The sequence below is a fragment of the Nerophis lumbriciformis genome, linkage group LG23 (assembly GCF_033978685.3).
Source record: "Nerophis lumbriciformis linkage group LG23, RoL_Nlum_v2.1, whole genome shotgun sequence".
Classification (NCBI taxonomy): Eukaryota; Metazoa; Chordata; class Actinopteri; order Syngnathiformes; family Syngnathidae; genus Nerophis; species Nerophis lumbriciformis.
The window spans coordinates 22,319,808-22,344,726 of NC_084570.2; the positions used below are offsets into that span (position 1 = coordinate 22,319,808).

The 24,919-nt window shown below is 36.9% G+C and overlaps 1 protein-coding gene across 1 annotated transcript in view; it reads right to left on the reverse strand.

The window, feature by feature from the left end:
• LOC133622322 (bile salt export pump-like) overlaps positions 1–24,919 on the reverse strand; it is a 73,191-nt gene that overhangs the window by 39,058 nt on the left and 9,214 nt on the right. The window contains exons 6-12 of the mRNA XM_061984933.2: positions 22,452–22,741; positions 22,301–22,388; positions 15,668–15,801; positions 15,419–15,590; positions 5,296–5,420; positions 2,934–3,108; positions 29–142 (exon numbers count right to left, since the gene is read on the reverse strand). Coding sequence (XP_061840917.1) covers positions 29–142; positions 2,934–3,108; positions 5,296–5,420; positions 15,419–15,590; positions 15,668–15,801; positions 22,301–22,388; positions 22,452–22,741 — 1,098 coding nt within the window. The remainder of the gene's footprint in view (positions 1–28; positions 143–2,933; positions 3,109–5,295; positions 5,421–15,418; positions 15,591–15,667; positions 15,802–22,300; positions 22,389–22,451; positions 22,742–24,919) is intronic.

Sequence of the window (24,919 nt, forward strand, 5' to 3'; positions counted from 1 at the left end):
ACCAAAGATAAGACGAAAGAGGTCTTACTCTGTCGATGGTTTCAAAGATGATGGTGGCGGCTCCTCGGCCTGCGGCGAATGCTTCCAGACAAGGTGACGCCTGCCCCAAATTCATGGCTGCAATCAGGACGCCAAAAAACACCTGCCATGACAAAAAATATTCTTTCAAATGTTTAACAAGAAGGTCCGGCCTGCTCTTGATGATATGTTCTTTTGACAGCAGTGGTCATATACTGTATTCTCGCTACTTTTTTCCTACGCTTTGATCCCTGCGGCTTGTAAAACTGTGCGGTTAATTTATGGATTTTTCCTCCGCTAACCGCCATATTGTTTTGTATTCAACAAATAGTTGAATACAAAAGGTGTGTGATTGTTTGTGCTATGTGCAGGTTAAAAATGCACTTCCTGTTTTGTGCCTTGAACCGGAAGCGCAACCTTCCACAGTGTTTCTGCTCGAAAGGATTATTCGTTCGACACTCCCAGCAACGTTTGGGAATTTTTAAATGTAACCAAAACAATTCTTACTTACTAAACCGTCGCATGTGTGACGTCTGTGGGAGTGTTTTCATGCACATTTGTCGTAATGTACTCAAGAAAGCGTCGTTAGCCTTAGCTGATATGCTAACACGTTTACAAGTGTCTTAAGTACTATTAACTCACAAAGATATTATTTTTGTATTTTTTTTCAGTTTCGTAAAGTTATTGAGTCTGTTTAAGCGGATTGGAGAGCCAGCTTACGCAGCTAGCGGGTCCATGACGATGACGTCTGTTTTGCTGTGTTATGGAAAAGGACTGGAAACAATTAAGGTATGTGAATAAACATTTACAAATATTGTATTTCACAACGTATACAGTACAGGTTAAAAGTTTGGACACACCTTCTCCTCATTCAATGTGTTTTCTTTATTTTTGTGACTATTTACTTTGTAGATTGTCACTGAAGGCATCAAAACTATGAATGAACACATGTGGAGTTATGTACTTTACAAAAAAAGGTAATATAACTGAAAACAGGTTTTGGTAACACTTTAGTATGGGGAACATATTCACCATTAATTAGTTGCTTATTAAAGTAACAAAGACTTAATTTAGAACATAAAAGGGTTACGGTTAGAGTTAGGGTTACTAATAAGCAATAATTCTGAGGTTATTGAGGTAAGACTCTTAGTTAATGGCTTACTGGTTGTATCATAAGGCCATGCAGAATAAGGCATTAATAAGAACTTAATGACTAATTAAGAGCCAATATATTACTAATTTGCATGTTAATAAGCAACTAATTAATGGTGAATATGTGTTCCCCATACTAAAGTGTTACCCATGTTTTATATTCTAGTTTCTTCAAAATAGCCACCCTTTGCTCTGACTACTTTTACGCACACTCTTGGCATTCTCTCGACGAGCTTCAAGCACACCTGTGAAGTAAAAAACCATTTCAGGTGACTACCTCTTGAAGCTCATCGAGAGAATGCCAAGAGTGTGCGAAAAAGTAGTCAGAGCAAAGGGTGGCTATTTTGAAGAAACTAGAATACAAAACATGTTCTCAGTTATTTCACCGTTTTTTTGTTAAGTACATAACTCCACATTCATAGTTTTGATGCCTTCAGTGACAATCTACAATGTAAATAGTCATGGAAATAAAGAAAGCACATTGAATGAGAAGAAGGTGTGTCCATACTTTTGGCCTTTATATCTGCGACTTGTAGTCTGGTGCGGCTAATATATGGGGGGAAAAAATATATATAAAAAAATTTGGTGGGTGCATGTGAATTATATTTATATAGCTCTTTTTCTCTAGTGACTCAAAGTGCTTTACATAGTGAAACCCAATATCTAAGTTACATTTTTAAAACCAGTGTGGGTGACACTGGGAGCAGGTGGGTAAAGCGTCTTGCCCAAGGACACAACGGCAGTGACTAGGATGGCGGAAGCGGGGTTTCGAACCTGGAACCCTCAAGTTGCTGACACAGCCACTCTACCAACCGAGCTATACTGGAGCTGTCACGATCGGGATGGAGCATGCTGGGGTTCGTTCTCCCGGAATGCATTACTGACGGCTCCTGACCCAGGCGTGAAGGTAGGATTTGATGTATTAACATAAATCACCCAACTACCAAAAACACAGGCAAAGAACAAAAAAGACAAGCGTGCCTAAAACACGTGAAGCTAATACATAGCAGAAGCTATGGCATGGAACATGAAAACATACTTGGTCAGAACGTGACGTAAACAATGAAGCCACACAGAGTGACCGGAAAAGGCAGAACTAAATAGAGTCTCTGATGACAAACAGGTGCGCGTCCGGAACACAAGCGGCAGGTGAAAATAATAAGTAACCATAGTGACAAAACAAACAAGGAAGTGCAACCAGGAACTAAAGAAGTCCAAAACTAACAGAACATAACTAAACTAAACATGATCCGGACCACGGATCATGACAGGAGCATTCTGCAGCCCGGAAAATAAGGTCAATTCCTTCCTTTTATAGCACTTCACGTATTAAAATGAAGAAGGGCGGTACAGCTCGGTTGGTAGTGTGGCCGTGCCAGCAACTTTAGGGTTCCAGGTTCGATCCCCGCTTCCGCCATCCCAGTCACTGCCGTTGTGTCCTTGGGCAAGACACTTTACCCACCTGCTCCCAGTGTCACCCACACTGGTTTAAATGTTACTTAGATATTGGGTTCCACTATGTAAAAGTGCTTTGAGTCACTAGAGAAAAGCGCTATATAAAAATAATTCACTTCAAGGGTTTCAGGTCAACTGTCCCAATACCTTTGTACTGTATCGTTGTCCGACTAAACGGCAAAGCTCCTAAAGGAGGCCTTCAAAGGTAACAAGACCACAGGGGAGACTTTACCACCCGTTAGAGGACCGTTTCAAGAAAAAAATAAAAAATAAACCGGGTGTTTGAGTAGCAGCCTGGAAGGTCTTACCTGCAGGAGCGTGCCCGGCGTGTACTCCCTCGCGTCCACCACCAGACTGGAGCCGTACCAGAAGGCCAGGCCGTAGCACAGGAAGATAATGAGCCACATGTAGCCCGTGAAAAACCCCATGATCAAGCCTTTCCTGATGCCCCAACGCTGGGCTGACACCAAGTTTTTGTCGTAGCTGGAAGAGCAACACTTGGATTATTATTTATGCTGCTATTATTATTTCTTCTACATATCAGCCGCTAAAATAGGACGCCAGCAGCCAAAATATTAGGCACACCTGTGCCCATACATTAGGTACACGATTGACCTGAATACTAAGTACAGCTGAGGTCAAAGTATTAAATACACATTAAGCCATAATAATAAGTACACATGTGATCAAAATGATCGGCACACATTTGTCCTAAACATTAGGTACCTCAGGGTCAAAAGATTAGGTACATTTTTAGCTGAAGTCTTGGCGAGACGTGAAGCCAGAGATGACTTGCGGACAAAATATTAGACACACGGTACTTTTTCGGAATCGCGTTGTTACTGTGCTTGACTCTCCACATTTTGCCGATCACTCCAGCAGCACCGAGAGCGGACTCAGCCAAACTACCACTGGGTAATGTTGCAATTTTTCCATGCCGACAAAGAAATCGACTAAAAAAAAATCAGAGTTAAGTAATGTGCGTTAGCTTGGCGCTAATATACACTAGCTTCGCTATTAACATGCTACTGATTGGCATTAGCGATTTTGCATGGCGATTTTAGCACGTTTAAAAATGTGTTAATGAGAACTACAACTAAGATGCGCGTTATAATCAAACAGCTGGTGCGTAATAAGTACAATACTTACATCATACCTAATGACAATTACAGTGTTAACATTTTTTAGGGCGCAACAACAACAAAAATACACCATAAACTATACACCACTGCCGTCTAACGTCATACTTGCACATGATAATATGATGATAATAAAAGAAGAAGAATTTTTAAATGTTGCAATAAAAAAAAAGATTTTACTTAAAAAAACTAATATTTATTAACACACAAAAGTACCAAAAATTGGTACCTACGGTATTGGTTCAAATGTGAATGGTACCCTTCCCTACCTATCACTCAAAACTTAAGCACACATTTGACTTGAATATTAAGTACACCTGAGGTCCAAATGTTTGATACATTTGTGGCTAAAATATTTGGTAAACATCTTTTGACCCACATTACAACTTCAATAACAGGTACAGATTGTTCCTAAATATTAGGTATACAGTATCTCAGGCCAAAATATTAGGTACATTTGCGGATAAAATCTGACATACACTTGAAGCAAGGCATTATTTGCAGACTAATTATTAGGCACACTAATAGGCACATTATTGTTTTGGGGGGGTGAGCAAAACATTACATATGCCCAAAATATTAGGACACACCTGCAGCCTAAATAATATCCAAACATAAGGGCCAACATATTCACCACACCCAAAATATTAGGTACTCCACAGCATGCATTTGGCCTAAATATTAGGTACACCTGTGACAAAAACGATCGGTATATATGTTTCCTAAATATTAGGTGTACAGTACCTGAGGTTACAATATTAGGTACACATTATTTGTGGTCAAAATATGAGGCACACCTACAGGCCCCAAAATATTAAGTACGCCCAAAATAATAAGCACACCCGGAGCCTAAATATTCACTACACCCAAAATATTAGGTACAGCCCTGGCCAAAGTATTCTGTAAATTCTTGGCCTAAATATGAAGTAATCCACAAATATTTTGAATAATTTGGCCTAATAACTAGGTACACTTGAGGCCAAAATAATAGGTACACATGATGCTACTAATTATTTACAGCCAGAATATTAAGCACACACAGAGCTAAAAAATGAGGCACACCTACAGGCCCCAAAATATTAGGTACACCCAAAATAGTAGGCACACCTGGAGTCTAAATATTCACTACACCCAAAGTACTAGGTACATCCCTGGCCAAAGTATTCGGTAAATTCTTAGCCAAAATATGAAGTACTCCACAAATATTTCGCACAATTTGGTCTAATTATTAGGTACACTTGAGGCCGAAATATTGGGTACACATGATGCCCCTAAATATTTACAGCCAGAATATTAGGCACACACAGAGCTAAAATATGAAGCACACATGTGGTACCAAAATACTGATTCAGTACTCCCAGAATATGTGTGGTCCAAATATTATTTGATCATGTCATATTTGGTGTAGCCAAAATATTATGTATACCTACAATATTAAGGTAAAATAATCCTTCTATTAAAATAGTAAACAAAAAAAGGCCATAAATAAATGAAAAAACATTTTATTTTGTAATAAAAACTTTTTGCATACCGTTGCACCTCTTTCATCTCTCCGCCAAAAGCAGCCACCGTCCTGATGGAGGAGAGGACCTCGTCTGCGATGGCTCCAGCTTTAGCATAGGCCTGCAGCTCCATGCCCGTTAGCTTAGCCACAAACTGCACACAAAGTGAAAGGGACGTCACTTCAAGACAAACTTTTCTTTTCTGTCCACAAGTCACCTTACTTCACTTCAGTTCAGTGTTGAAAGGTAAACAAATTAATCTGCTTTTTCTTTCCATATTCAATCAAATTAAATTAAATTAAATTAAATTAAATTAAATTAAATGTAATTTAATTTAATTTAATTTAATTTAATTTAATTTAATTTAATCAAATTTAGTAGGGGTGTCCCGATACAACTTTTTCACTTCGGATACGATACTGACACTCAAGCTTTATGTATTGGTTGAGACCGATCTTGATCCGGTATGACAGTGTTTTTCAACCACTGTGCCGCGACACACTAGTGTACGGTGAGATATTGTTTGGTGTGCCGTGGGAAATTATGCAATTTCACCTAATTGGGTTAAAAATATTTTTTGCAAACCAGTAATTATTGTCTGTGCTGTCAAGAGCTCGGCAGAGTAACCGTGTAATACTCTTCCATATCAGTAGGTGGCAGCAGGTAGCTAATTCAATCAATCAATCAATATTTATTTTATAGCCCTAAATCACAAGTGTCTCAAAGGGCTGCACAAGCCACAACGACATCCTCGGTACAGAGTCCACATAAAGGCAAGGAAAAACTCACCCCAGTGGGACGTCGATGTGAATGACTATGGGAAACCTGGGAGAGGACCGCATATGTGGGTAAACCCCCCCTTTATAATTGCTTTGTAGATGTCGGGAACATGGTTTGTCGTGATCACAATATGCAGAAGACAGTGGGAGGCAGTGTGCAGGTAAAAAGGTATGTAATGCTTAAGCCAAAAATAAACAAAAGGCATTGAAGCTTAGGGAAGGCTATGCAAAACAAAACTAAAACTGAACTGGCTGCAAGGTAAACAAAAACAGAATGCTGGACGACAGCAAAGACTTACAGCGTGTGGAGCAGACGGCGTCCACAAAATACATCTGTACATGTCATGACAATCAACAACAATATGTGAGCGCAAGACAAGAACTAAAACACTTCAGACAGAAAAACACCAAAAAACTCCAAATAAATCACGGCGTGATGTGACAGGTCGTGACAGTACACCTGCTTTTTGAGACAAGAGCTATAGTAATGCATGGTTGGTTATGGTTTAAAGTCATATCCAACAACTGCGAGAACGACTTTTTACTGTCGATATCAGCTGATGAGTTTAATTTTTTCACGTTTTCTGCTGGTGGTGTGCCTCCGCATTTTTTCAATGAAAAATATGTGCCTCTGCTCAGAAAAGGTTGAAAAACACTGATATATGATATGTCTTCAAATAAAAGTGGAGTGGGGCTTCTTTTTTTTTTTTTTGGTGACACCTAGTGGTCAAAATAATTCATGAAGTTAAGTTCATGAGGCAGTAAATTGCATGATGCGGACACATTTGTTACTGGATACCAGAGGTGGGTAGAGTAGCCAGAAATTGTACTCAAGTAAGAGTACTGTTACTTTAGAGATTTATTACTCAAGTAAAAGTAATGAGTAGTCACCCAAATATTTACTTGAGTAAAAGTAAAAAGTATGTTGTGAAAAAACTACTCAAGTACTGAGTAACTGATGAGTAACATACACACACATATCATATATATATATATATATATATATATATATATATATATATATATATATATATATATATATATATATATATATATATATACATATATACACATATATTGATATATACAGTATATCATTTATATTTATTTATTTTGCCGTTTTTGTTTACATGTTAAAGGTGTTTTAATGAATATACATGCATGTTTAACACATATAGATTCCTTTCTTTCATGTTGACAAGAATATAAGTTGGTGTATTACCTGATTCTGATGACTTGCATTGATTGTAATCAGACAGCAGTGCTTAACGTCCACGTTTTCAAATGCAGGAGAAAAAAAGTTCCTCCTTTCTGTCTAATACCACATGAAAGTGGTTGGTTTTTGGTATCTTATTTGTCCAGCTTCCATATTCGTTTTCACACACTTTACAAGAAATACATTGGCGGCAAATTCCGTAGCTTGCTAGCTTATTTGCGCTGGCTTTCGGAGACTCTTATTTTGAAAGCGCAGGTGCGATGGAGCGGCACTTTTATTGTGAAGACAGGAACTGTGCAGTCAGTCTTTAGGCTTGTGACGGGATGTACGTTTGAAATAAAAAAGTGTCTTTTTTCCTTCACACTTTTGATTGATTGATTGAAACTTGTATTAGTAGATTGCACAGTACAGTATATATTCCGTACAATTGACCACTAAATGGTAACACCCCAATAAGTTTTACAACTTGTTTAAGTCAGGTCATGTGACCGCCTGGCTCTGTTTGATTGGTCCAACGTCACCAATGACTGCATCTGATTGGTGGAACGGAGTCAAACGTCACTAGTGACTGCATTTTATTGGTGGAACGGAGTGAAACGTCACCAGTAACGCAGGCACTTTGAAGGTCTGTCTGACAGACCAAAACAAACAAAGCGTGCATTAACAGATCGATAAAAATTAGTAGCGAGTAGCGAGCTGAATGTAGATAAAAGTAGCGGAGTAAAAGTAGCGGAGTAAAAGTAGCGTTTCTTCCATATAAATATACTCAAGTAAAAGTAAAAGTAAGTTGCATTAAAACTACTCTTAGAAGTACAATTTATCCCAAAAGTTACTCAAGTAGATGTAACGGAGTAAATGTAGCGCGTTACTACCCACCTCTGCTGGATACTTTCTAACGCGCGTCGGAGACGTGTAAGTATGCAACTATAACGATTTGATACTTGTGTTGATAAAATGTGTTGTTTTACACTGCAATATTGTTCACTTAAGGCAGTTTTTTTCAAATGGTAGGATGGGCATCCCTAGGGGGCGGTGCGATACCAGTAGGGGCCCCCGTGACCCCAGGGAATCATTGGAGCCATTAATCCTGACTTTCTCATTTTGATACAAAAAGAAAAAGATAGATAAAATTAGGAATTGTATTTTATTTTTTAGTGTCAAAAATGTTTAGAGTTTAAATAATAATAGAAAACAATATGTCAGGCAAATATGTTCTGTTGCAGACTAAAAAACTATTAATATAATTATTATTTGTTGTAAGTTGTTCTATATTTCTTTCTATTTTGGTTTTCTTTAAAGTTAACCAGCATACAGTGTTATGCGGAAGTGTACTTATAACAATGTTAAAGATCAACGTCACTATTCATAGTCGCGGGGGAGAGTGGGGGGACGTGAAATGTTTTCTTCTTCCTGGGGGCGGGGGGGCGCAACACAATTGAGAAGCACAGAATTTAAGGACACCTACGACGTAGGTCGAGCTTGTGTGCTATTGTGTGCTTAGCTGTTGTGTAGCTGCTAGTAGCCTATAGGCTAGCATGTTTACTTTTTGTAAATGACAAAAAATAGAAGAAAAGAGCAACCTTGTGTGTTTATCGGAGGACATTCAATTGCTAACTGGCTATGAACGCGATGCAGGACTGCTTGTTACAGACATTTTGGATGCAAGCCAATTTAATCGCATTCTTCTTTTGTGCTGATATCGGACCGATATCAGATATTAAAGTCTGATAAAAAAAAAAAAATTAAAAGTGCCACTGCCATATCATACCAACCTGAAATTCAATTGCAGCTATTGATTACTTTAGCAATTTATCAATTAGTTTGTTCGATTAATCGAGTAATTGGATAAAACACACCTATTCTAAATGCGTTTAATTAATCGAGTATTTGGATAAAACACACCTATTCTAAATGTGTTCGATTATTGGGGATTTGGATAAAAAACACCTATTCTAAATGCGTTTAATTAATCGAGTAATTGGATAAAACACACTTATTCCTAAATAAATAAATAAATGGGTTATACTTGTATAGCGCTTTTCTACCTTCAAGGTACTCAAAGCGCTTTGACAGTATTTCCACATTCACCCATTCACACACACACTGATGGCGGGAGCTGCCATGCAAGGCGCTAACCAGCAGCCATCAGGAGCAAGGGGTGAAGTGTCTTGCCCAAGGACACAACGGACGTGACTAGGATGGTAGAAGGTGGGGATCGAACCCCAGTAACCAGCAACCCTCCGATTGCTGGCACGGCCACTCTATCAACTTCGCCACGCCGTTCGATTGACGGAGTATTTGGATAAAACGCATCTATTCTAAATGTGTTCGATTAATCGAGTATTTGGATAAAACACCTGTATTCTAAGTGTGTTGGATTATTGGGGATTTGGATAAAACACCTATTCTAAATGCATTTAATTAATTGAGTAATTTGATAAAACACACCTATTGTAAATGCATTTAATTAATCGAGTAATTGGTAAAAACACCTATTCTAAATGTGTTCGATTAATCGAGTAATTGGTAAAAACACACCTTTTCTCCAAAACCCAAAACCAGTGAAGTTGGCACGTTGTGTAAATGGTCAATAAAAACAGAATACAATGATTTGCAAATCTTTTTCAACTTATATTCAATTGAATAGACTGCAAAGACAAGATATTTAATGTTCGAACCGGAAAACTTTGTTATTTTTTGCAAATATTAGCTTATTTGGAATTTGATGCCAGCAACATGTTTCAAAAAAGCTGGCACAAGTGGCAAAAAAAGACTGAGAAAGTTGAGGAATGCTCATCAAACACTTATTTGGAACATCCCACAGGTGAACAGGCTAATTGGGAACAGTATCGATTCAGAATCAATACTCCATTTCAACACGATTCTCGATTCAAACCAATTCTCGCAATGTAATATTTGGTATAATAAATATGTCCGGCCCACAACAACAACCTCATAGTGAAGTTCGGGGATGACACTATGGTGGTTGGACTCATCTCAAAGGGGGACGAGGCAGCCTACAGAGAGGAGGTCTGGAAGCTGGCAGACTGGTGCTCAGAGAACAACCTTGCTCAGAACACCAAGAAAACCAAGGAGATCGTCATCTGCACTGACCTAGCCCCCCTCTACATCAAGGGTGAGTGTGTCGAGAGGGTCCACACCTTCCGGTCTCTTGGCGTCCTTATCTCTGACATCTCCTGGTCAGATAACACTACTGCCATCACTAAGAAGGCTCAGCAGTGGCTGCACTTCTTGAGAGTCCTCAAGAAGTACAACTTAGACTCCAACCTGCTGCTGACCTTCTACCGCTCATCCATTGAGAGCCTGCTGACATACTGCATCACAGCATGGTACGGCAGCTGCACCGTTGCAGACAGGGAGAGGCGCCAGAGAGTGGTAAAGGCAGCACAGCGGATCATCGGCTGCCCTCTCCCCTCCCTGATAGACATTTACATCTCCCGCTGCCCCAGCAGAACTACCAACATTATCAAGGACAGCGCCCACCCTGGCTTTGACCTGTTTCACCTGCTGCCTTCAGGAAGGCGCTACAGGGTCATCACGTCTAAGACAAACAGACTCAAGAACAGTTTTTTCCCTAAAGCCATAACCACGGTGAACTCTCATAGCACTGATTTTATAGTTTAGCACCTCTCTGTGTGCAATTTTAACTTTCCACCCACAGTCTGTATGCTTCTGTATATATGTATATAGTATAATATTTAAACAACACATTTGTTGTCAGGACTGGACTGTGCACCTTACCTCCTTTTGCACTATTTTTATTTTCTTCCCTTCCTATGTTTTGCATATTTGTAGACTGTCGCACTGATACTGGAGTTGCTTTTAATCACATTGTACCTGTGTATAGTGACAATAAAGGGCATTCTATCCTATTGTATTCTGTGATAACATTTTCAAAAGAAAAGTTCCTTCTGGTTGCATGGAGAACTTATTTTTTAAATTGATTTTTTACAAACAAAACAAAAAAAAAAAGTTTTTATATAAAGCTTTTTGGAAAATTAAGAATCGGATGAATAACAATCGCAATTCAGATATAAATCAATATTTTTGTGCACACCTAATGACACCTCAGGAAAAACTTGGCTCTCCAAGCACCTCCAGAGTGACAAAAATTAAAACAAAATAGCATAGTAGGTCTAAGTGTTCATTAAGTACCACCGTAATGACAACATTAAAATACGGTAGTGTAGTAGGTAGATAGATAGATAGTACTTTATTGATTCCTTCAGAAGAGTTCCCTCAGGAAAATTAAGTATTAAGTCTAAGTATTCATCAAGTACCACCATAATGACAACATTAAAATACAGTAGTGTTGTAGACCTAAGTATTCATTAAGTACCACCATAATGACAACATTAAAATACAGTAGTGTAGTAGACCTAAGTATTCATTAAGTACCACCATAATGACAACATTAAAATACAGTAGTGTAGTAGGTCTAGGTATTCATCAAGTACCACCATAATGACAACATTAAAATACAGTAGTGTAGTAGACCTAAGTATTCATCAGGTACCACCAGAATGACAACATTAAAATACAGTAGTGTAGTCGGCCTAAGTATTCATTAAGTACCACCATAACGACAACATTAAAATACAGTAGCGTAGTAGACCTATGTATTCATTAAGTACCACCATAATGACAACATTAAATTACGGTAGTGTAGTAGACCTAAGTATTCATTAAGTACCACCATAATGACAACATTAAATACAGTAGTGTAGTAGACCTAAGTATTAATTACGTACCACCATAATGACAACATTAAATACAGTAGTGTAGTAGACCTAAGTATTCATTACGTACCACCATAATGACAACATTAAAAAACAGTACTGTAGTAGACCTAAGTATTCATTACGTACCACCATAATGACAACATTAAAAAACAGTACTGTAGTAGGTCTAAGTATTCATCAAGTACCACCATAATGACAACATTGAAATACAGTAGTGTAGTAGGTATAAGTATTCATTAAGTACCACCATAATGACAACATTGAAAAACAGTAGCATAGTAGACCTAAGTATTCATTAAGAACCACCATAATGACAACATTAAAATACAGTAGTGTAGTAGACCTAAGTATTCATTAAGAACCACCATAATGACAACATTGAAATACAGTAGCGTAGTAGACCTAAGTATTCATTAAGAACCACCATAATGACAACATTAAAATACAGTAGTGTAGTAGACCTAAGTATGTCACGATCGAGGGTGCAGCTTGCTGCGCGGTTGTTCTTCCAAGATGCAGAATGGACGGCTCGGGACGACAGTGTGAAGGTAGGTTTTGATTTATTCATCATAAATCATCCAATTTACAAAAATACAGGCAAAACAACAAAAAGGCAAGCGTGCCTAAAACACGGGAAGCTAAGACTTAGCATAGGCTAGGGAACAAAGAAGCTAACACTTAGCATGGACTTGAAACCAGTAATACTCACAAAACTTACGCTGACAGGTTGCATGAAGCAAACAATGAAGCCACACCGAGTGACCGGAAAAGACAGGCTTAAATAGAAGTCTCTGATTAGCAACAGGTGCAAATAATGAGTAACCATATTGACAAAAAAAAACAAGGAAGTGCAACCAGGAACTAAAGAAGTCCAAAACTAACAGAACATAACTAAACTAAACATGATCCGGACCACGGATCATGACAACGTATTCATTAAGTACTACCATAATGACAACATTGAAATACAGTAGTGTAGTAGGTATAAGTATTCATTAAGTACCACCATAATGCCAACATTAAAATACAGTAGCGTAGTAGACCTAAGTATTCATCAAGTACCACCATTATGACCAACATTAAAATACAGTAGTGTAGTGTAGTAGACCTAAGTATTCATCAAGTACCACCATAATGACAACATTGAAATACAGTAGTGTAGTAGACCTAAGTATTCATTAAGTCCCACCATTATGACCAACATTAAAATACAGTAGTGTAGTTGGTCTAAATATTCATCAAGTACCACCATAATGACAACATTAAAATACAGTAGTGTAGTAGACCTTAGTATTCATCAGGTACCACCAGAATGACAACATTAAAATACAGTAGTGTAGTCGGCCTAAGTATTCATTAAGTACCACCATAACGACAACATTAAAATACAGTAGCGTAGTAGACCTAAGTATTCATTAAGTACCACCATAATGACAACATTAAATACAGTAGTGTTGTAGACCTAAGTATTCATTAAGTACCACCATAATGACAACATTAAAATACAGTAGTGTAGTAGACCTAAATATTCAATAAGAACCACCATAATAACAAAATAAAATAGAGTAGTGTAGTAGACCTAAGTATTAATTAAGTACCACCATAATGGCAACATTAAATACAGTAGTGTAGTAGACCTAAGTATTCATGAAGTACCACCATAATGACAACATTAAAATACAGTAGTGTAATCGACCTAAGTATTCATTACGTACCACCATAATGACAACATTAAAAAACAGTACTGTAGTAGGTCTAAGTATTCATCAAGTACCACCATAATGACAACATTGAAATACAGTAGTGTAGTGGGTATAAGTATTCATTAAGTACCACCATAATGACAACATTGAAATACAGTAGTGTAGTAGGTACAAGTATTCATCAAATACCACCATAATGCCACCATTAAAATACAGTAGCGTAGTAGACCTAAGTATTCATCAAGTACCACCATAATGACAACATTGAAATACAGTAGTGTAGTAGGTATAAGTATTCATTAAGTACCACCATAATGACAACATTGAAATACAGTAGTGTAGTAGGTATAAGTATTCATTAAGTACCACCATAATGACAACATTGAAATACAGTAGTGTAGTAGACCTAAGTATTCATTAAGAACCACCATAATGACTACATTAAAATACAGTAGTGTAGTAGGTCTAAGTATTCATTAAGTACCACCATAATGACAACATTAAAATACAGTAGTGTTGTAGACCTAAGTATGTCACGATCGGGGGTGCAGCTTGCTGCGCGGTTGTTCTTCCAAGATGCAGAATGGACGGCTCCGGACGACAGCGTGAAGGTAGGTTTTGATTTATTCATCATAAATCATCCAATTTACAAAAATACAGGCAAAACAACAAAAAGGCAAGCGTGCCTAAAACACGGGAAGCTAAGACTTAGCATAGGCTAGGGAACAAAGAAGCTAACACTTAGCATGGACTTGAAACCAGTAATACTCACAAAACTTACGCTGACAGGTTGCATGAAGCAAACAATGAAGCCACACCGAGTGACCGGAAAAGACAGGCTTAAATAGAAGTCTCTGATTAGCAACAGGTGCAAATAATGAGTAACGATATTGACAAAAAAAACAAGGAAGTGCAACCAGGAACTAAAGAAGTCCAAAACTAACAGAACATAACTAAACTAAACATGATCCGGACCACGTAAGTACTACCATAATGACAACATTGAAATACAGTAGTGTAGTAGGTATAAGTATTCATTAAGTACCACCACAATGCCAACATTAAAATACAGTAGCGTAGTAGACCTAAGTATTCATCAAGTACCACCATAATGACAACATTGAAATACAGTAGTGTAGTAGACCTAAGTATTCATTAAGTCCCACCATTATGACCAACATTAAAATACGGTGGTGGAGTAGACCTACATATTCATTAAGTACCACCATAATGACAATATTAAAATACAGTAGTGTAGTAGACCTAAGTATTCATTAAGTACCACCATTATGACCAACATTAAAATACAGTAGTGTAGTAGGTGTAAATATTCATTAAGTACCACCATAATGACAACATTAAAATACAGTAGTGAAGTAGACCTAAGTATTCATCAAGTACCACCATAATGACAACAATAAATACAGTAGTGTAGTAGACCTAAGTATTCATTAAAAACAAGGCAGAGGTTTTATCAAACAAGTATATTTCATATTTTGGCCATGTGTGGCATGACACACAGTTTGAACAGTAACACTGTGTGTGAATATTTAATCAAGTGATTCTTTAGTATAACATTAGATAGAGCTCGCGTGCCCGTTTGAGAATCACTGGACTATTGTAATGTGTGAACTGAGTGCCAGGAGCACAAATACGTTTAAAGTGAACATTTTAGAAATGAAAGATCTCACCAGAGCCATCAGACCGGCGCCGACGCCAATCAGCGGACTCGCCGCCACGATCACAAGCGTCAGCTTCCATCCTTTCACGAAGCCCACGCAGAAGCCGCACACGAAGGTGGTGAAGCGCTGCAGGAAAATGGCCACTTGGTCGGCGATGGCGTCGTTGATCTTGTTGATGTCGCTGCGAGGTCGCACACACCACACCATGTCACCCTACGCCAACATCCTCGCCTCCACCACGCCGCCACTCGCACTCACTCGGACATGCGCGTGTTGAGTTCGCCCACCGAGGTGCAGTCGAACCAGCCGATCTCCATCCTCATCACCTTGCTGAAGTAGATTTTTCTGATGCGCTGGATCTGCTTGGCGGCCGCCGTCACCCACAGAGAGATCTAGCAGACATGGGATCAATGAGGGCCCCAGACCCAGGACCCCTTAAGGGCCCGCCCTAAAGCCAACATCCATATACCTTTCCTATTGTATGTTTAAAGTAGCAGTAGAGTGGAAAACAATCAACTATCATATATATATATATATATATATATATATATATATATATATATATATATATATATATATATATATATATATATATATATATATATATATATCTGATGAATGCGAGTAAACAGATACGATCAAAATAGTATCAATTTCACGTAGATTCCCGAGCCATTTTGAGAGATAATGAGCTGGCCAGTCACGTGATCGCGTGACGTATAAGGGGAACCACAGATCCCTTCCCCATCAACAACAATGCTAATCACGCAGACTTTGTGAGCGCCAACAACGATTCATTTGGGACAAATGATGATCCAGAACCTTATATTTTTGAGCCTGAATACAAGGAGGATGATCTCCAAGTTTTAGACGCTCTTCTAAACAGATCCAGATTTAGGGAAACACTAAGCATCATGTAGCAGCTAAGTGCTAAACAAAAAATACAAACCTAATAAAACAATCTCTTACTCTTACTGTACAATGTCTGCTCTGACTGTGATGACGACTGATAGGATGTTCATATCTTCCTGTTTAAATGAAGAATGAGTCGTGATGCACACCAACGGATAACGAGGAGAAGTCTCTCTGCAGACACCGCCTTCGGTTGTGTGTGTTTGTCTCCGTATAAATTGAATGTCACGGAAACATTTCTACATTAATGGCTAAATATTCCTAATATCCAGATGAGAGGCATGATTTATAATCCAGAATAACTTGGAGGATGATGCGGGAGCAGCAGGACCAGCTACAGTAAAGCAGCAGAGGGATATTAGCCGCTAAAAAATGGTCAGTCTGCGTTAGCGCCTTTGATAACAACATTGCTAAAATTAGGTCAATATTCAGGTCATTGTTGGCGGGTTTTGGATGTTTACTTAGAGGGCTTTGTGGGCTAAATAGAGAGCCCCCATTGACAGACTATTTATGTATTTATTTATGTACGACTTAGAATACATTAAAAAAAATGAAAAACATATGTGGCTACGTCTTGTATGAAGATTGTGAGCACATCTCTCTCAAATGTTTGTGTAATTCCAGTATGACTGATCTAATAATAAGGTCAGAGTGCAGAAGCAGAAGTACAGTGGCAGTGCTGTGTTTAGATAGAGACACGTGTGGACAATATTGGAGACAGACGCACTTGTCCTCACACTAAAAGTATACAGCGAAGGAGAAAACTATTTAATGTTGCTTTTATTTTCTCAATACAGCGTCCATCAGCTACTGTGACTGAGAGTTAATGAGGTGAGGAAACATGCAACAGGCGATGTGTGGTGAACGTTGTCACAACTTATTTATGAAGTCTTTAGTTTGTTTACTGGAATGTTCACTCCTCCTTTATTGACCTGCAAACTGTATCAGTGTTCAATTAACATCAATACTAGCTCAAATGTTTTGTCATCTCATCAAATTGAACGCAGGCTTTGAAGATTGTGTATTCGATGTGAGAGGTGTCACTACTCTTTATTTTTGTTGGCCAAACTGTTGCACTGAACCACAAGGAGGCATTGTTGGAGAAGAACACATCTTGTTTATTTGACTTCATCCTCATTAGCCAAACTGCTTTGAGTTTTATATTGATATCAAAAAGTAAACGCGATGTTATTTTTACATTACTTGTGTTTTTTTCATGTCAAAAAGGTGTTACTTTAAAAACCATTCATGTGACACAGCACGTTGTTAATGTTTTATTGTGTATAGTTAATTCCTGTACGACATATTTCTGCTCAAACTCTTTCTTTATGGATCTGTCCCGATACAGCATCTACATATACATATAAATATACATAACTTAATTAATAAATAAATAATAATAAAAAACTCCCTCTATCAAAATGTAAAAATAAAGATAAAGGCATCATGAAATGACAAAAAGCTGGCACGTTAATATTAATAATGAATAAAAAAAAAACAAATATATATATATATATATATATATATATATATATATATATATATATATATATATATATATATATATATATATATATATATATATATATATATATACCAGTGGTTCTTAACCTGGGTTCAATCGAACCGTAGGGGTTCAGTGAGTCAGCCTCAGGGGTTCGGCGGAGGTCAAGACACACCCGACTCATCGTGTAAATACAAACTTCTCCCTATCGGCGTATTACGGATACGGCAACAGCTGACTGATTTGCAGTTGTGTAATTTGTTGTGAGTTTATGCAGTGTGTTGGTTTTGTTCTTTGAACAAAGTGATGTTCATGCACGGTTAATTTTATGCACCAGTAAAAAGACATGGTAACACTTTAGTATGGGAAACATATTCTCCATTAATTAGTTGCTTATTAACATGCAAATTAGTAACATATTGGCTCTTAACTACTCATTATTAAGTACTTATTAATGCCTTATTCGGCATGGCCTTATTATAACCCTAACCCTCTAACCCTGACCCTACCCCTAACCAAATAACTCTAAATTAAGTCTTTATTACTTAGAATATGTTACCCTAGTGTCCAAATAACTCTAAATTAAGTCTTTGTTACTTAGAATATGTTCCCCATACTAAAGTGTTACCAAAAACGTATAACTTTGTCTTGAATTTGAAAAAAACAACATTTTATTTTTCACTAAAGAAGGGTTCGGTGAATGCGCATATGAAACTGGTGGGGTTCGGTACCTCCAACAAGGTTAAAAACCACTGATATATACGTATATATATATATATATATATATATATATAGATATATATATATATCTATATATCTATATATATATATATATATATATATATATATATATATATATATATATACGTATATATCAGTATATATATACGTATATATCAGTATATATATATATATATATATATATATATATATATATATATATATATATATATATATATATATATATATATATATATATGGTAAGACTTTGGTATATATATATATATATATATATATATATATATATATATCTATATATATATATATCTATATATATATATATATATATATATACCAAAGTCTTACCATATATATATATATATATATATATATATATATATATATATATATATATATATATATATATATATATATATATACCAAAGTCTTACCATATATATATATATATATATATATATATATATATATATATATGTATATATATATATATATATATATATATATATATATATATATATATATATATCAGTTGCTAATTAACATGCAAATTAGTACCATATTGGCTGTTAATTATTAAGTACTTATTAACTACTTATTAAGTACTTATTAATGCCGTATTCTGCATGGCCTTATTATACAACCAGTAAGCCATTAACTAAGAGTCTTCCCTAACCCTAACACTAACCCCAACCCTAACCCTAACCCTGACCCTGACCCTAACCCTTACCCTTACCCTAAACCTAACCCTAAGTTAATAAGAAACTAATTAATTGTTCATATGTTCCCCATACTAAAGTGTTACCATATATATATATATATATATATATATATATATATATATATATATATATATATATATATATATATATATATATATATATATATATATATATATATATATATATATATAATGTTTGCCTTGATGCCCTAAAATATGAGCCCTCCTTTACGGCAACACTTGCCTTGATCTTAAAAAGTAAAAATTTGAGGCCTGCATCTCTCTATAATTTTTGCGTATTTCCAGTATGACTGATCTAATAATATGGTCAGAGTGCAGAAGCGTACCTACATTGGCGTACAATCTACGGAAATTGCCAAAAATAGTCGGAGTGGAATATTCAAAATGGCCGACTAAATTTGTAAACGGTACTTTGCAGATTGTAAATACAATTAGATATGTTAAATGGACACAAGGAAACACAACAAAGTCAACTTGTTTTTCCACTCTACTGCTACTTTAATCTTAGACAGTGTTGGGACTAACGCGTTACTTTGTTACTGTAACACCGTTAGTTTCGGCGGTATACTAGTAGTCTAATGCGTTATTTTTTATATTTAGTAACTCAGTTACTGTTACTACATGATGCGTTACTGTGTTATTTTACGTTATTTTTTATGTAGTATCGGCTAAAAACAGAAGATCTAAGTGTGTTTTATTGGAGAGTTGCAGTGTCGTCCTTCTGATTCTTCCTGTGTCACAACGGAGACAAGAGAAGAGGCGCTGTGTGTGTGTCTTTGTTTACTAACAAGACATCATGAAGCCGAGTTTCTTAACATGGAGATATTCTAGACTGACCATGCCTCCTCTTTTCCCCGGACATGTCTCTTTTTTTTAAACACTGATTAATTGATTCTTTTGCGGGGCTGTCCGGGAGGAGTTTCTTAAATGCCTCAAATGTCCGGCATTTTGAGTTAGGGTTGCGTGTATTTTCAATGTACGTTCAGGGTTAAGAAGGGGTTAAAAACAAAACAAATTGTGCGCACGCAGCAGCATTCGTGAGGGAGGGGCAGAGACAGAGAGAGCGAGAGAGCGAGGGAGTGGATTGATTAATTGAGACTTTTATTAGTAGCTTGCACCGTACAGTACATATTCCGTACAATTGACCACTAAATGGTAACACCCGAATAAGTTTTTCAACTTCAATTTCTTTCAAACTGTCATTGCTCAAAACATAATTTTTGAATCCAAATCAATGTTATTATGAATGACCTATCCAAGGTTCCGATTACTTCACATCAAATATTCCACTTTGAAAAATATTTTTGGTGGAAGATTTAGCATATTTTGTGTGTTTACCATTAAAAACATAGTTTTGTTTGACAAAAAAAGGGCGGAAAACAAACAAACAAAAAAACAACATAAAAAAAACTAAAAGATTTTGAAATGAGGGATAGATCTGAAGATGATGTAGACTCCAGATGTCACGTGGGGGTCGCAGCTAGCTGCGGGGTTGTTCTTCCAACGCAAAAGAGAAGGCTCCGGACGACAACGTGAAGGTAGGCTAGGATTTATTAACATAAACCACGCACTACCACAAAACACAAAAATACAACCCAAAAAGGCAAGTGTGCCTAAAACACAAGAAGCTACTAATTAACAGAAACTAGGACATGGAAACTTACTTGGTCAAAACGAGACATGAACCGGTGTGACATAACGACAATGCAGGCAGAACGAGTGCTGAACAAAGGTAAGCTTAAATAACAGTGACATGATTGGTGACAGGTGTGTGTGAGTCCAAACGTGGAACAGGTGAAACTAATGGGTAACCATGGAAACAAAACAAACTCAAACAAGGAAGTGAAACCAGGAACTAAGGAAGTCCAAAACTAACAGCATAACTAAACAAAACATGATCCGGACCACGGATCATGACACCAGAGATTTAAGCGTTAAATATAAAAAGTATGTATGCCCTGGCACACCATTATCATCATTTCATGACCGAAGCAAAACAATTTTTACACTTTTATACTGAAATAAATACACCTACAACTTAATTAAATAAAAACATAGAAAGAACTACCAGCAGCGGTAAAGTTTAGATCCATGAAGGAAAGAAGAACGTGAATGAATGTTTATAACTGAATACATTTACATATGTATACAAATTTGTTTTCTTTTTTTATTATTTTTTTTAATGAATTAAGTAACGTTTATGACAACTTTTTTCCAAAACACAATATAGAATGTGAGATATAACAGGATAATGCATACGTTTATCTTTTTTTTTTTCAAAACGCTTACAAAAAAGTGGTACCCCAAAAATTTACTGTATGACCCCATTTTTATGACTTGAAAATTCCTAGCGCTGATCAACAGATTGTATTATTCTCCGGTGCAATAACAGTACTGAAATGAAGGCTAAAAGGGAATTAATGGGAGCTTTAAAAAAAAAAAGAAGTAACTAAATAGTTACTTTTCACAGTAACGCATTATTTTTTGGTGTAAGTACTTATATGTGATATAAACTCCTTACATGCAAAGTGAGATGTCAAACAATTTTTGGTTGTAATTTTGATGATCATGGCTTACAGTTTTTGAAAACCCCACATTTTCAAGCCAGGGTTTTCATAATCATATGTTACAAAATGTTACATTCTTGTGTAAGATCCACATGTTTTATTTTCTTAATGTCTATCGGTGTTGGCCCTGTGATGAGGTGGCGACTTGTCCAGGGTGTACAACGCCTTCCGCCCATTGTAGCTGAGATAGGCTCCAGCGCCCCCCGCTACCCCAAAGGGAATAAGCGGTAGAAAATGGATGGATGGATGGATAATTGAGTTAGTAACTGAGTTACTTTTGAAATAAAGTAACTAGTAACTGTAACTAGTTACTGGTTTTCAGTAATTAACCCAACACTGATCTTAGATCATTCCTCTCTATGACACCTGGTGTGATGTATGTTCAGGTGTGAACAAACCAACTACATGAAATAAAAAAAGTGACTAACCTGAAAATATCCCAAGATGAAGACCGCTACTGCGATCCCGACATAATAGAAGGCGAACAGGGTCATCTCGTACTCGATGTCGAGGATCCTGAAAAACGTGGGATTAACACTCGAGTGTTTGACACAACCTGTCGAGGCCCCGCCCACCTACCCACACGACCGGTTGCTCAGCAACACGGCGGAGAAGTTGCCGGGGCCCCAGTGCGACTGCTGGAAGGCGTTCAGGAGCCCGTCGGTGTAGTTCCTGCTCCACTGGATGGTGTTGTTGACGCACTCCTTGCTCCCGTCGCTCAGCTCGTTCAGCTCGATGTCGTACTCGATGAAGGTGTCGGTCAGCAGGCCGAACACCAGCAGCATGAGCGGCTGGGCCGAGCCGTGCAGCACGGCGCACACGCTGCCCGCCACCATCATTGCCACCTCGTGGCATGTCGCAAAATGGAACTGTGCGATGATTGGGGGAGGGGGGGTTTGAATTAACAGGCGATACGGCCTGAAATCTACATCGTGATATATTGCATAACGATATATCACATAAATAATAACAGAACCTTTTGAAAACGTGTAACAAAAACTCTTAATTTGGCTGCTGATGTAACATATTGCATCATTTACAGTTCAATCAATCAATCAATCAATGTTTATTTATATAGCCCTAAATCACAAGTGTCTCAAAGGGCTGCACAAGCCACAACGACATCCTCGGTACAGAGCCCACATAAGGGCAAGGAAAAACTCACCCCAGGGGACGTCGATGTGAATGACTATGAGAAACCTTGGAGAGGACCGCATATGTGGGTAACCCACCCCCCTCTATAGGGGAGACCGAATGCAATGGATGTCGAGTGGGTCTGAAATAATATTGTGGGAGTCCAGTCCATAGTGGATCTAACAATAGTGAGAGTCCAGTCCATAGTGGATCCAACATAATAGTAAGAGTCCAGTCCATAGTGGGGTCAGCAGGAAACCATCCCGAGTGGAGACGGGTCAGCAGCGGTTGTATTATTTAGTCAATAACTTGATTACTTTCTGTTCAAATGTAATACATATCACGCTGCAACCGCTAGGCCGGGGCCGATAACACATTTTGCTTGAAAAACGTATCGACCTACAAATGATTGCCAATAAACGATATTACTGCCATTAGTTTAGTAGTAATAGTACACAATAATAACGCAATTGTACCTTTTCAAATGCAATAAACTTGTATTTCTCCTATATTTTAACAGTGCAACTGAAATGTAAACTGTTAAATACCAGGTTAAATGATACAAATACAATAAGCAAAATGTTTAGACATATTGCATGTTTGGTTTAGGAGTTATGTTTGAATACATTTTGTATTGCTTTTTTCGCATTATCTCAGGATTCTAAGAACATTACTGTCATATTGAGTAAAAAACTAATTTTTGTGTTTGCAAACCTCACAAAAGCAAATGTTTCTAGTAAAACTCATGAAGATACATTAATACAGGCAATATTAGACATATTGCATGTTTGGTTTAGGTGTTATCTTGAAACATTTTTTTATTGCCTCAAACTAATTATCCCAGGATTCTAAGAACAGTACTGTCATATTGAGTAAAAAAAACAAATTTTTGTTTTTGCAAACCTTACAAAAGCACATGTTTCTAGTAAAACTCACAAAGATACATTATTCCAGGCATTATTAGACATATTGCATGTTTGGTTAGGGCGTTATGTTTGAATACATTTTTTATTACTTTTTTCGCATTATCTCAGGATTCTAAGAACATTACTGTCATATTGAGTAAAAAAAAAAATGTTTGTGTTTGCAAACCTTACAAAAGCATATGTTTCTAGTACAACTCACAAAGATACATTATTTAAGGCATTATTAGACATATTGCATGTTTGGTTTAGGAGTTATGTTTGAATACATTTTGTATTGCTTTTTTCGCATTATCTCAGGATTCTAAGAACATTACTGTCATTCATCCATCCATCCATTTTCTACCGCTTATTCCCTTTGGGGTCGCGGGGGGCGCTGGAGCCTATCATATTGAATAAAAAAATAATTTTTGTGTTTGCAAACCTCACAAAAGCATATGATTCTAGTAAAACTCATGAAGATACATTAATACAGGCAATATTAGACATATTGCATGTTTGGTTTAGGTGTTATCTTGAAACATTTTTTTATTGCTTCAAACTAATTATCACAGAATTCTAAGAACATTACTGTCATATTGAGTAAAAAACTAATTTTTGTGTTTGCAAACTTTACAAAAGCACATGTTTCTAGTAAAACTCACAAAGATACATTAATACAGGCATTATTAGACATATTGCATGTTTGGTTTAGGAGTTATGCTTGAATACATTTTTTTATTGCTTCAAACTAATTATCTCAGGATTCTAAGAACATTTCTGTCATATTGAGTAAAAAAACATTTTTTTGTGTTTGCAAACCTTACAAAAGCACATGTTTCTAGTAAAACTCACAAAGATACATTAATACAGGCATTATTAGACATATTGCATGTTTGGTTTAGGAGTTATGCTTGAATACATTTTCTATTGCTTCAAACTAATTATCTCAGGATTCTAAGAACATTACTGTCATATCGAGTAAAAAAAAACAAATGTTTGTGTTTGCAA